Source organism: Budorcas taxicolor, chromosome 19, assembly GCF_023091745.1.
Source record: "Budorcas taxicolor isolate Tak-1 chromosome 19, Takin1.1, whole genome shotgun sequence".
Taxonomy (NCBI): Eukaryota; Metazoa; Chordata; class Mammalia; order Artiodactyla; family Bovidae; genus Budorcas; species Budorcas taxicolor.
Window position 1 is genome coordinate 53,461,233 of NC_068928.1, and position 12,373 is coordinate 53,473,605.

The 12,373-nt window shown below is 47.7% G+C and overlaps 1 protein-coding gene across 3 annotated transcripts in view; it reads right to left on the reverse strand.

Moving 5' to 3' along the window:
* TNRC6C (trinucleotide repeat containing adaptor 6C) overlaps positions 1–12,373 on the reverse strand; it is a 75,018-nt gene that overhangs the window by 36,884 nt on the left and 25,761 nt on the right. For all 3 annotated transcript variants that reach the window (XM_052658873.1, XM_052658872.1, XM_052658871.1), the window contains exon 4: positions 1,151–3,751. In XM_052658873.1, coding sequence (XP_052514833.1) covers positions 1,151–3,751 — 2,601 coding nt within the window. The remainder of the gene's footprint in view (positions 1–1,150; positions 3,752–12,373) is intronic.

Consider the following 12,373-nt stretch of genomic DNA (forward strand, 5'->3'; position numbering starts at 1 on the left):
CTCCAGCTGTGCTTCCCACTAATCCACTCTTCATCTTACAGCTGACACGATTCTGTAATTAAGCCTGATGGTTCAATCTGCTTCATCTTCTCAGTGGCTTCCCAGACCTCTGGATACACCCTGATTCCTTCACGGGGCCTAAAAGAACGTGCCTGCTCTTGCTGTGGTCTCCTTTCTCCGCAAGGCCTTCCTGCCACCCCCCACCACGCACCCCCAGCACCAACAGGGTGAAGTTCTTTCTGTTCCTCAAAGATGCCACCTTCCCTCTTGCCTCCAGGTCTTCTGTGCTAGTGCCTCTGAGCCACTCCTCTGCGAGTTCTCCAGTTACAAAGGCCAGCTGGACTGAAATCTCTCTCCCTCCCATGGTCCATGTTGCACGTGTATTTTCTCAGTCACGTTCACACTCCCTGAGGGCAGGCACTGGTCTCTAACAGCTTCTTGCCTCTTTTACTGCAGTATCTAGGAGAGTGCCTTGCGCAGGGCAGGGACTCAACACACAGATTTTCATCTAATTTTAGCATTTTTCTTTCCACTGAAATCAGAACATGATTTGTACTGAATAATGCCATATAAAACCATTTCAACCAAAAACGGGTTTCATGGTTAACCACATCAGAAACACCTGTGGAGCTTTAAAACCGGCCAGTGGGCGGGCTTCCCATCCGGACCAAGGACACCTGCATCTGAGGTGTCTCTGAGGCTGGTACCTCCCAGCTCCCTAAGCTCTTGGGGAGTTCTAACGAAAGCCCTCTGGGGTTGAGAACCACTGATTTATCTCATAAACAAAGACTTTGTAATAAGTAAACACAGGCTAACACAATGGCCTCCAATCTTTCTAAAGAAGGTATATTTCTTTTCCTCTCCTTTCTCTTGAAAGTGGGTAATATTTTTAACCCCCTTGGACTGAAAGCTATCAGAAAATCCCATTTTATTTCTTTTTTCTCTTTCTTGGATTGAAAGCTATCAGAAAATCCTACTTTATTTTTTCTCTATACTATTACCTCTTTGGATAACATTCAAATACGATCCTGTAAGGTGACGGGCATAGAAATCAGTTTAATGTCATTTGCTACAAAAACGCTAGTTGAGTGTGTGTGTAAACGTAATGGGAGTTTTTCTTTAACCTCTGAAGGCACATGCAGCGCCGTACCTGGGCCAAGCAGCGGTGATCGGCTGAGCTGGGCGCTGGCCTGGTGCGCCGGGGGCGCCTCAGCCGCGCTCACGCTGTCGCTCGTGGTGGCGGTGGTGGCGGTGGCGCCCGCCGAGGCGCTGCTCTGGATGCCTGGGTTGTTTCTGTCCCACATGTTTACAGTTTTATTGTTGTAGTTGCTCGGGTCGCCCCAAGCTGAGGTACCGTCATCGATTTCCATTTTGCGTCGGATGGAGGGCGGGGAAGGTTCCTCCCAGCCCGTGGCCTCGCTGCTGTCCTTCGGTTTGACGGGGACCGGTCCCCCGATCCACCCTGTTCCTGTCTGTTTCACGGAAGCGGCTCCTCCCCAGTTATTCGAGCTGCTGTCTGGGGGTTTGCTCGCCCAGTTTTGTTGGGGGCCAGGCTTCAAAGACTCTCCCCAGCTCGTCCCTGGATTCACCTTCGTGTTTGTGCCATTGCCCCAGCCACCGGTCCCCGACCTCGGAGCCTCGTTCCAACCAGACCCTGACCGACTACTGTCAGCATCCCAGCCTGAGGCGTTCTTCTTCCCCTCCCCCAGGTGTCCGAGGACCGAGGACGAATCTGCCCAGTCTCCCCCTCCTGCGCTCCAGGCTGGGTTCGGCTTGTGTCCATCTCCCCAGTTCTGAGATCTGGGTTTCTGAGGCTCAGCCCAGGTGGGGGACTTGTCCTCCTGATTTACCGTCCCGCTCCAAGCGTGGCCACTCTTGGCAGCAGCAGCATTATTAACAGCAGTAGAGCTTATCGCCTCCCCCCAAACCGCGGGGCCATTTGGCGCTTTGTGGCTGCTGTCTCCCCAGCCGGCGTGCGCTGGCGCAGCAGCAGGTGGTGAGCTGACCCACCCCGATACTGAAGAGGTATTTGTACTGTTCACGCTGGACCCATCGTTCTTCCCCCCTGAGTGTGAAGGCTGAGTAGCTGCACACCCCCAGGCCTCTGTCCCATTGTCGTTCTTGCGCTCGGACCTGGGGGACTCTTCAAATTCCCAGGCAGTGTTTTGCTTCACTGGAGTCTGTCCCCAACCAGTGTTGGACAGAACTCTGGGGTCCAGGTCGCTCCTTGGCAACTGGAGGTGCCCTTGCTCGAGAAGCCCTCTGTCTCGCCGTCGGCCTTCTGCCCCATCCCGCCCAGTGCTCCCTTCGTGGTGGCTGCCAGAACTGTCGCTGCTGCCTTCACTGGCTGGCGTTCCAGAGGACGCAGCTTTGGCCCAAGAGTTCACGAGCTCGCTGCCAGGCTGCGTGGCAGGATTCTGGCCGCCAGCGCTAGGACTGTCCCACCCTGTTGATCCTTTCCCGTTGACGTCGCTACTGGAATGCTGGTTGGGGGGCTTCCCCCAGTCCCCGTTCACCCCGTTGGAGGCGCTCCGGCTGGGGTGGCCCCAAGCTCCCGAGTGGAGGTTGCCCACGCCGCTGCTGCCCCCTCCCCGGCCCCAGGCGAGGATGCCAGGACCAGCGGGAGGTCCTGAGTCCCAGGCGTTGTTCCCTCCGTTCCCCTCCTTCTGCACAGCACTGCTGGAGCCGTTCTGCTTAGCACTTAATGCTGAGTTCACAGTGTCGCCATTCCCCTGACTGAACCCGGAACCGCTGTTTCCTGTGGCCGGGTTACCTGGGGACAGTCCCCACACAGAACTGCCGATTCCTTCGCTGCCACCCCCGCCGACTTGAGAAACTGACGATCCGTTAGCACCAGGAAGGCCTTGCAGGTGGGGCGGGATGATGGCCCCCATGCTGACAGCCAGGCCCCAGTTCGGCAGTCCGTTCGTCTGCACTGTGTTGAGAGGGCTGGGGGAAGGGCTCAGGGGGTTAGTGTTGTTTGGCCCGTCAGTGTTAAGGTTCTGAGGTTGTGCGCTGAAAGACACATTCTGGGAAGTGGACGTCTGTGGTCCTGTGCTCTCTTGCGGCAGCAAGTTTCCCCAAGCACCTAAAGTGCCCGTGGGGTTCCCATTCTGGGTGCCCATGTTCTGACCTATGGCACTGACCGGACTGCAAATACTGGAAGGGTTGCCTGTCGCCACAGTTCCTTCGTGTCCGAGTACAGGCCAGGCAGCTGGGTTGGCGTTGGGATTAAGGTTAAGATTAATGCCAGCGTTGGAGTTGGAGGCACCCCAGCAGTTCTGACTCCTCCCATCTCCGATCATGTTGTCCATTTTCCCATCCCCGCCGCTGAGGGAGCAGTGAGCCAGGCCCGAGCCGGCGCCGGCGGCTACGCCCCACACTCTGGCGGCACCTCCGTTACCGTTCGCTCCCCCCGCCCCAAGGGCACTCTGAGCGGACGGGTTTTGGACCAGTGTGCCGTTGGAGCCATTATTGCCGTTCGTCTTCTTGGTCTGTCCAGTGAAGCTGCCCTGGGCGCTCCCCGTAGCCATGCTACTGTTCTCTGAGCCACAGTTGGAGGCAGAGTCAGTGTCTGTGGTACATTCTGAGGCGGATTCCGTCTCTGCTCCCGTGATGGAAGGCCAGGCCCCCGCGTCTGTCCTGTCGCTTAGCGCCTTCTCCCAGCTGCAGCTGGCTTCGCTCCGGTAAGTGGGCTGCTGTCCCCAGTGGGAACTCTCATAATGCTCCGCTGGGCCGCTGTGACCAAGATCTGAAAAAGAAGAAACACATTCAAAGTTAGCGTCTCCTCCCACTTGTCAATCGACTGTTCAAACTAGTCTTGGGGGCACGCTCTTTCTTCTGAGTTTTCAATTCTGAATGACAGACACTAAAAGCGACTCCAAGAAAAAAAGTTATTTGTCTTCTAAGTGCATGCTAAGTGGCTTAGGTCATGTCGGACTCTTTGTGACCCCATGGACCATTCCATAGCCCACCAGACTCCTCTGTCCATGGGATTCTCCAGGCAAGAATACTGGAGTGGATTGCCATGCCCTCCTCCAGGGGATCTTCCTGACCCAGGGATGGAACCCAAGTCTTTTATGTCTTCTAAGTAGCTCTCACTCAAAAAAGACTTAATGCTTCCAAAATTACATTCGTTCTTACCACTACACCATCCTACTGGGAAGATTCACAGTGTACACATCAGCACACGTGTGTCTCTGAAAGCATTTGTAGTAAAGAAATCGGCTTGACTGGAAGTAGTCTGAAATCTACCTGAGTGTGCCACACCTGTGAACACACTGGCGCCAACTCCGAAGCTCATATGGGTGCTTGGGTGCAGCCTGCAGTTCTTTTCAAGACCTCTGAAGAGTCACAGTATTAGACAGAGGCTACACGGCGCATTGGGCAGAAAAGAATCATAAATGCCCCACAGAAGCACATAACAGAACCAAGTATTTTGGGGGCTGGGGATGGAGAGACAGAAAGAAGTAGCTTTAGAAAATGGTATCTCGTGTTATCAAGGGAACAATGGTTAGAATCACTTAATTACATTTCTGCTCCTTTATCTGTTATTACCAGTGATTATGGTTCACCCCGGTTTCCTGAGCCTTAATCTCACAGCCCTACATCTGGTACCTTTTTACATCTCTAGGGGTTCCTTCTACCTCTGCTTTCTGTTTTGCTAACTTGGTCTTTTCTTTGGAGATTCCCCAGAAGAACTTTCTATGATGTTTTCTATGGTGTTTATATAATTTCACTCTTAGAAGTCTAATAAATAATCTAGCATTTGGTATCTGAATTTTATCTCCTCTAATTTCCTTTTTTTTTTTTTGAGTATTCTTAACATTGCAATCAAACTTATATACCAAATTTTCCAACAGGCTTTATTTGAAGTATGAAGTGAAGTGAAAGTCACTCAGCCGTGTCCAACTCTTTGTGACCTCATGGACTATACAGTCCATGGAATTCTCCAGGCCAGAATATTGGAGTGGGTAGCCTTTCCCTTCTCCAGGGGATCTTCCCAACCTAGGGATCAAACCTAGGTCTCCCACATTGCAGGCGGATTCTTTATCAGCTTAGTCACAAGGGAAGCCCATTTGAAGTATGCATCACTCAAAACTAAAGTAATATAAAAAATTAATGTATTTACATAAAACCTCAATTAAAAATCCTTGACAGAGTTTCTTTAAATAGTAAGATATACAGATAATTGCAATTAAATATTTCTTCTCTTTTAGAACTTTTCCATTATGTTCTTTGCAACTTAATTTCAACAAGAAAAAAATCTTACTCATCATGCACAGTGAAACTGGGTGTCCCCTCAAACCTTTTCTATTATTTGTTAGAGCTAAAAGGAGAAAGAGGAAGTATGCAATCATCACTATCACTAGAAAGAATACACCAAAGCTCATTTCAGCCTTAAAAAAACTCCCACACCAGTGATTTCTGTTGCCTGATTTAAATGGAATGTAATGAATTTAGAATGATGGTTTAGGTGATTCTAAAACAGGCAAGTAATTACAGGTGAAAAGCACAAAGCGATAATGAAGGGGGGGCAACAGAACACTTCAAGTATCTCAATTACCATAAAACAATAAAGTTTTTTACTGCCAAATATTAGGGGTTGGCTCTAAGGCGATGGCACTCCACTCCAGTACTCTTGCCTGAGAATCCCATGGACGGAGGAGCCTGGTAGGCTGCAGTCCATGGGGTCTCGAAGAGTCAGACACGACTGAGAGACTTCACTTTCACTTTTCACTTTGATGCATTGGAGAAGGAAATGGCAACCCATTCCAGTGTTCTTGCCTGGAGAATCCCAGGGACGGGGGAGCCTGGTGGGCTGCCACCTATGGGGTCACACAGAGTCGGACACGACTGCAGCGACTTAGCAGCAGCAGCAGCTACAATCTGGTTTATGACTACTTCTTCTGTTGGTTTTGCCTATACTAAACTAGGTTAAAGCGTCTGCCTCCAATGTGGGAGACCCGGGTTCAATCCCTGGGTTGGGAAGATCCCCTGGAGAAGGAAATGGCAACCTACTCCAGTATTCTTGCCTGGAGAATCGCATGGACGGAGCAGCCTGGTAGGCTACAGTCCGAGGAGTCGCAAAGAGTTGGACACAACTGAGCGACTTCACTTTCACTTTTCAAACTAGCTTGTTTGGTTGCTAGGTCGTATCTGACTCTTTTGCGACCCCATGGACTGTAGCTCGCCAGGCTCCTCTGTCTATGGAATTCTCCAGGCAAGAGTACTGAGTGGGTTGCCATTCCCTCATATCATATATCACTTATATGTGAAATCTAAAAAACGGATACAGATGAACTTATTTACAGAACAGAAAGAGATTCCCAGACAGAGAAAAAAAACTTAAGGTTACCAAAAGGGAAGGGGGGAGGCGTAAATTAGGAATTTGGAATTAACAGACATACACAACTATATAGAGAAGGCAATGGCACCCCACTCCAGTACTCTTGCCTGGCAAATCCCAGGGACGGGGGCGCCTGGTGGGCTGCCGACTATGGGGTCGCACAGAGTCGGACACGACTGAAGTGACTGCAGCAGCAGCACACAACTATATATAAAACAGATAAACAACAAGGACCTACTGTATAGCAAAGGGAACTAAATTAAACTGTAACCAGAAACACTAACATGAGTAAGAGCAATTCTGGGATGGGCGGGGAGGAAGGGAGAAGATGGACTAAGATTCAGATATGGTGAGTCTGGGGTGCTTGCAAGACCTCCAAGCGGATCTGTCCACAGTCCTGGGAGAAGCAAGCTGGAAGCTCAGACATCAATGTGCGGTTCATCAGCCCCCTCTACGTGGACTCGTGCATCCTTGCAGGTGCTTCATCGAGACCCTTAAAAGGCCATCACTGCCACTCTTCCCGCCTCTTCACGCCTCTCCATCATCCACTTCAGTTGCCCGATCAAGTGGGGACTACGTTCGACAAGCACTGGGGAATCTACGGGTTGTCATCCACTTGACAGGACCTTTTTCTCAAAGGCAAGAACGTGTCTGCAAGTGGCGCACGCCAAGAGAGCGGTGTTTCTAACTCAGAGGGGAGCTAAACGTTCTGGAACTTGGTACAGCCAGCCAGAAGGGAGTTGAGAGAGAGAGACGGCTAGAGGAGACGAGATAAAGGAGGTGAAATGTCCTCCAGGAAATTCCCTGGCAGTCCAGTGGTTAGGACTTGGCGCTTTCATTGCCACCGCTCTGGGTGCAATCCCTGGTTGAGGAACTAAGATCCCAAAGCTGCTCAGCATGGCCAGAATAAATAAATAAATAAGATCGCTCACACCAGCCTTAAGGGTGTTTTACTGAACAGGCATCCACACCTGTGCTTTGGCACAGAGGAGTAAAGAAAGGACAAGTTGTCACTGCTGCTGAAGGAGCCTAAAGGAGAGGCTCAACTCTCACCAACGTGCGGCACAGCTCGAGTCCACTTTCTGGTGAGGACTTCTGTCCTAAGCTTGCAAAGAGGGCCAACTCTTACATATGGAGCTATTGGGAGGGGCTTAAAATGAGGCTAACAAGTGAATTTGCTATATACATTTATCTAAGTGTTATTACTGTGTAAGCCACTAAAACACATTTTTTCTATGTAAAATATTTTTAGTTGTAATGAAAACAGTGGATAAGGAGGAAAGAGACAAACATTACAATGTCTTTCATTGTAATTAAACTTCAAGAATACCAAAATGATATAAGGATTTTTTTCCAAGAAAATAGCACTTTTGAGGGTGCTGACAGGATCAAAATGAACATTAAATATGAAAATAAAATGAACACAAAACCAAAAAGTTAAGGATAAATGGCAAGAATTACTCTATGCCATGTTTCTACAAGTTGATTTCCGGTCCTACTCCCTAGCGTCTCCAGTTCTGGTATTCTTAGTGTCCCAGGAGCTTCTTTACAAAGTCCTCTCTTCTGATAGTTTAGGGGCCTGTAACAGAGGCCGTTCCTATGTAACTCTAGTCACAGTGTCCTCAGATGACAGTTCATATTGTGCTGAACAGGGATGTTCAACAGTCCTGCCAATGGGCTTACAAACACCGCACAGATGAACAAGAACGTTCTGTACCAGGACAGGTGTGATGCACAAAGGTGCCACTCTTGGCTTCAGTTTTTTTTCCCCCCTTTTTCCACTTTATCTTGTTTTCTCATTTTTTTTTTCCTTTCTCAAAAAGTTTTGAAATGGGAATCAACTGTGTCATGTGTACTTTAATAAAAAAAAAAAAATAGTCTGGGGACTTCCCAGGCATCTGATGGCTAAGACTCCACACTCCTAATGCACGGGACGTGACTAAGGTCCCACATTCCATGTAGTCCAAAAAAAAAAGTTTGAACACAAAAATGCATTTAAAAGCTGGAAAGACTTGAAAACTGGAGAGCAGAAAGTTACGATTTTAATGCAATATTTATGGTTTTCAAGTATAGACTTCAATTGGTTTGAAAATACAACTTATCACTGTCTTAAGTGCAGTGGTAAAGGCCACACAACAGAAAACAAACAGCAGAACCTACACCTCCAACACATGAATGAATTAACCTAAATCCACTTTGGGAAAACCAGGCTTTCCCCTCTCCTCACCATTCTTGCCCCACTCAGACTCCTTTAAAACCTTCTGGGGGCTCTGAGGAGCAGTTTGACTAGTTCTGTTCTGGGTAATCCCTGAAGTCTCTCCTCTCCTGCCCCTCTTCATCATTAACACCATCATCATAATTACATCATCAGCACTATCACCTCTACCATCACCACCACCACATATTATGACCTTAGAATTTATCCCCTAAATGAAAATATGTTATGTTTTTAAAACTATTATTCTCTTTATCTTTAAAGCATACCATTCTTCTTGGTAGAATTTATGACCTTGAAAATATTTGAGTAACATGGTTTTCATAAACCAAAATATCTTGACTGCATTATCAATTTTAAAAATCCATCTTTTAGTTATAGTCTAAAAGACTATATGAAAGAAACTGAAATGACTGACTTCTGTGAGTAGGTATTTTGAAATGAATGAAAGCTCCGAAATAAACCACGGCTGAATTCTCTTGTAGGTTATTTTACACTCTTCAGCATAAGCCCAGGAGTTTTAAAAGGCTAAAATATATACATCTGTTGGGCAGCAAGTTTGAGAAAGTTTATAAATAAGAGTGTTCCTATCCCTAAAGGGGGTAAAGAATCTGCCTGCCAATGCAGGAGACCCAAAAGACACAGGTTCAATCCCTGGTTCGGGAAGATCCTCTGGAGCAGGAAATGGCAATCCACTTGGATATACTTGCCTGGGAAATCCCCTGGACAGAGGAGTCTGGCAGGCTACAGTCCATGGGGGTGCAAAGAGCTGGACAAGACTAAGCATGCACACATACATGCACGCATATCCCTAAGACATCACATATTTCATAGCATTTTGAAGTTCCAAGTATTTCCACACACATTAGGTTAACTGAACCTTACAAGTTACATCTGTTTTACAGATGGGGAAACAGACTCAGGCCAAACTTGCAAAGGTGTTATAACCAATGGCCAGTAAAGACTGAACGGAAACTTGTTATCTTCAGAATAAAATTATAGAGCACCTTCCATTACAACATTCTATCATTAAACTAGTTCCACTAAATAAAAGCCTTAAAAATGAAAAAAGTAATGAAGTTTTGTCATGTTAAATTCTCTTTTTTAACTGCTGTCTGAAGAGTTCAAATATTCTAAAAATAGATGTCTATAAAAGTCTAAGTAATGAACTGTCTTAAGTGATTAAAAGGATTACACAATAGCATAAAGAGAAAAACTTTCTTCTTTTGCTTTTAAATTCCAAAATGTTGCCATAGAAAGATAAAATCTTCAAAAAAAAAGTAACAAAGAGCTTTTAAAGCTCCAGTAAGCGAAATTATAATTAGGTATCAGGTTAATCAGGTAGGGAAGTGTGGACAATATTTACTCAGAAGTGTGCAGAACACTTAATTTAGTGCTAACCCTGACAAATGGTATGGAATTCATTCTTTCTCACCACAGTCCTTTTAACGGAAATGGCAGAATAATAAACTACATCCTAAAGTAATTCCAAATGCTTTCTGTAGTTGAAAACACAAGCGTACTACGTGTACTGGTAACACATACTCGGACACTGGGTTTTTCAAGGGGCGGAATCCAAGTAAACACTGTTTTCAGCCTTGGAGAACCGAAGCCGCCTCCCTCCACTGCCTTGACGGGGTTGCAAAAATCTCATGGAGAAAGTGTTCTTAGCTCAGAACTCCAGCACAGGACAGACTCGGAGACATCTCTTCCGTCCACCTCTATCCTTGCAAGGGATTATGAAATGCAGAACCGAGTGAAAGGTTTACTGAAAACAATAATCAAAGTGTCCACAAGAAAAAGCTTGATGGCCCTGCTTTACTTCCATCGGCAGGACGAGGCTGCTTAGCAGGAGGAGGCTGCTTCCCCGGGGTCCAGACTCTGCGAGAAGCCCCCGCAGGGGGCTGCTGTGGGCTCGGTGGCGGCTCTTTTCGGCTACTCCGCGGGCCGCGGGGGCACAAGTACCTGCGACAGGGGCCGCCCACCCCTTGGGAGACGCTACCTCGCGTGCCGGCCGCCCACATCTAGGGCAGCGCGGGCTCCCCGCTCCGCCGGGACACCGGCTGTTGCCGCCGGGAGGCTCCGCCGGCTGTGCCCCTGTGCCCGGCGACCTGCAGGCGCCCGCGGGCAGGACTGGCGGTGCCCTTCCCACCCCGGGAGGATTTGAAAGCTTTGATTATCTAATTGCAGCTGACACTAAACCGATCTTCCTGCCTCTCAACATTCTTTCGATGGTCACACCGTTTTCACTGCAGGACCCAGTTGTGGCAGCAGGAGAGCCACTTTCCGTCTGTGTTTTTGAAAGTCAGCCAAAAGCGAAAGGGCGCGCTGCCTATTGGCTGCCCGCAGACAAACCGCTGCCCTCTCCTATTCCTTTGTTTTCGGTTCCTCCTCTTTCCCGCTCTTCCCCCAGAACGTTTCGCTTCCCCTGAAAGTCTGGCATACCAACACTAGCTATAATTTTCTAAATGAGCCCCATATGTAAATTGGCACATGTCCAACTTCTTAATTACTTTCCTGCTTCCATCTACGAAAGATCTAAGAATCGAACATAACCGCATAGTAATCAAAGCCTCTGATTATAAATGTACAAAGTAGCCACCAAAACAATAGATTGCCTTTAGCGCGGCCAGAAAAAGAGTTTTTTAACAAGATAAAAAAGCTCACAAGTGTTTCAGGATGGAGTTACACTGCAGATAGGCAAAAACACAGTCTGAATGGAAAATTCACATTTTCCGGGAAGCTTCACAGGGTGAATCAGTGCACTTGTATACTAGTCACACCTTACCAGGCAACATTTGTTGCCAACTGGCTGGATGGGCGCTCCCCTCCAGAATCAACACAGGAACTTATAATCTATTTCCGCTTGCATTATTTTATTAGAAGGCCAATGTTTTATTCCAGGACAAACTGTTGTTATTTAAAGAGAGCACCTGGATCCAGGGCTGTGCTGGGGCTGTCTGTCTCACAGGACCCCCTCCACCCACCGTGAGGGGTGATTCAGTCTCTGGATGCCCCAGTGATGAGGGACGGGCTGAACCCCGCCCCACTGTACTGTGCTGCCTAATTGGGTCTCTACCCTCCGGAGCTGCCCCAGTCCACGAGGCCTCCTGGGCTGTCAGACCAGAATTTCTCTGACTGAAATGCTCCCAGGCCCTCTTCCTCACTGGCTCTTTGCAGGGCTCCCCTCAGTTGCCTTCCGGTCCACACAGATGTCTCAGGCCTCTTTTTCCCTGGCTACTCTGGGCATGCCTGTTTGAGAGCCATGTTTTTCCACAAGGGAGGTGACCCCCAGAAGTTAATCTATATGTGGAGTCAGAGCATCAACAATTAACAGGAAGTGTCCACCTGAAAACGTCTTTTTTTGAATTGGAAGCCCAATATGAAGAATCTGTGCTTAAACTTCCTTAAACTTGTTGAAGGGCTTCCCTTTAGCATTAGCGTTACTGAACATTATAAGTAAAGTGGCCAGGAGTTAGCTGTGCATGCTAGGATGGAAGTCTTGGTTCCCTTAGAACACGTGATAGTGCTGGCGTAAATAATGCTACAAAAACTACAAAATCAACGGCATCTCTCCAACAGTGCCCTGGGCTGACATGGAGATAACACAAAGAGGGGCCGGTAGAACCTGAAATCTGTTTTTTGTTTTTTTTTTTAATTTAAATGGTGAGCAATTTATTCTTTTTATTAAAAAAAAAAAAAAACAACTTTTTTTTGGAAGTGGACCATTTTTAAAGTCTTTACTAAATTTATTACACCATTGCTTCTGTTTTACATTTTGGTTTTGGGGCCATGAGGTATGTAGGACC